The 1,307-nt window shown below is 53.8% G+C and overlaps 1 protein-coding gene across 1 annotated transcript in view; it reads right to left on the bottom strand.

Annotated features, from left to right (window-relative positions):
- Window positions 1–743: 743 nt before the first annotated feature.
- Window positions 744–1,307, bottom strand: part of EMH_0032200 (gamma-adaptin, putative) — a gene marked incomplete at both ends in the record, with an annotated part of 8,164 nt that continues 7,600 nt past the window's right edge. The window contains 2 exon segments of the mRNA XM_013494609.1: window positions 744–774; window positions 778–1,117. Of these exon segments, the coding sequence (XP_013350063.1) occupies window positions 744–774; window positions 778–1,117 (371 nt within the window).

Below are 1,307 nucleotides of genomic sequence, written 5' to 3' on the forward strand. Positions count from 1 at the left end.
AGCCTCCAACAGAGTAGAAGGGAAAGAAGCAACTTTTGTGTTTTTCTGAATGGTTTGTCCCTCCTTCATATAACTAACTCTGCACTTTATAAGTAAAGGCTTGCTGCCGTCATGCGGGCTTGTAGGGCTTCCTGCTGCTGCTGCTGCTGCTGCTGGGGAGGAGCTGACACGGAGGCGCTGCAGCACCGGGGGGGCCCCTGGCAGCACATCTGTTGCTGATGGGGGCTCTACCTGAAGCTGTAGGTATTTGGGTACAGCAGCCTCGAAGCGGAACTGCTGCAGCAGCTTGCTGCTTGCTGCAGCAGCAAACTCAGCTGTCACCTCACACACCCCCTGCCCTGCTCTTCTGCCTCTTAGGAGGACTCTTAACCCTTCTTCGTTTAATACTTCTACTGCAGCAACACCATCTGGCCCCACTGTTGCTGCTGCTGTTCCTGCTGCACCTGCTGCTGCTGCTGCTGCTGCTGCTGGGGAAGGCGGGCTCACTGCTGCGCTCAATGCTACCCCTAGAGGGGAAGAAGAAACGTCTCCCGATCCTGCTGCTGGAGATGCTGCTGCTGCTGCTGGTGCTGCTGCACCTGCTGCTGCTGCTGCTGTAGGGCTAAGCGGGCGGAGTGATGACTCCAACAAAGAACACAGAGGCTCCCCTGAGTTCTTGCTGCCCGGAGGGGAGATTGCTGCTGCTGTTGCTGCTGCTGCTGCAGGTGTTGCTGCTGCTGCTGTCACAGGGTTCGCGAGGTCAATCAAGCCAGCAAACGGGTCTGCACCTGTTGTAGNGTTGCTGCTGCTGCTGTCACAGGGTTCGCGAGGTCAATCAAGCCAGCAAACGGGTCTGCACCTGTTGTAGGGGCCCCTGTTGTTGCTGGTGCTGCTGCTGGTACTGCTGCTGCTGTTGCTGCTGCTGCCCCTTGCTGCTCTGCTGCTTTGTGGTTGCCCGTAGGAGAGGAGACGGCGGCGCCCGCCAGCAAGTCCGCCAGCAGATCCAAACCCCCGCCGCCGCTGCTGCTGCTGCTGCTGCTGCTGCTGCTGCTGCTGGCAGCAACGGGATGAGGAGATGCCGTGGGGGCAGCTGGAGACGCCGCGAGGCCAAGGAGGTCATCTAGCTCCAGCAGTTGAGCTGCAGAGAAAAAAAAATAAAAAAAGTAAAAAAATATATTAAAATAAAAAGACAGACAAATAGATAAATACAAAAGACAAATATATACATACAGACAGTGAAATAAACAAAGACATATAGATATACGAAGATAGATACATCGATAAACACAAACAAATAGAGACAAAAATATAAAAAATAAAAACAAATA

Source organism: Eimeria mitis, genomic scaffold, assembly GCF_000499745.2.
Source record: "Eimeria mitis Houghton genomic scaffold, Emh_scaff1219, whole genome shotgun sequence".
NCBI lineage: Eukaryota > Apicomplexa > Conoidasida > Eucoccidiorida > Eimeriidae > Eimeria > Eimeria mitis.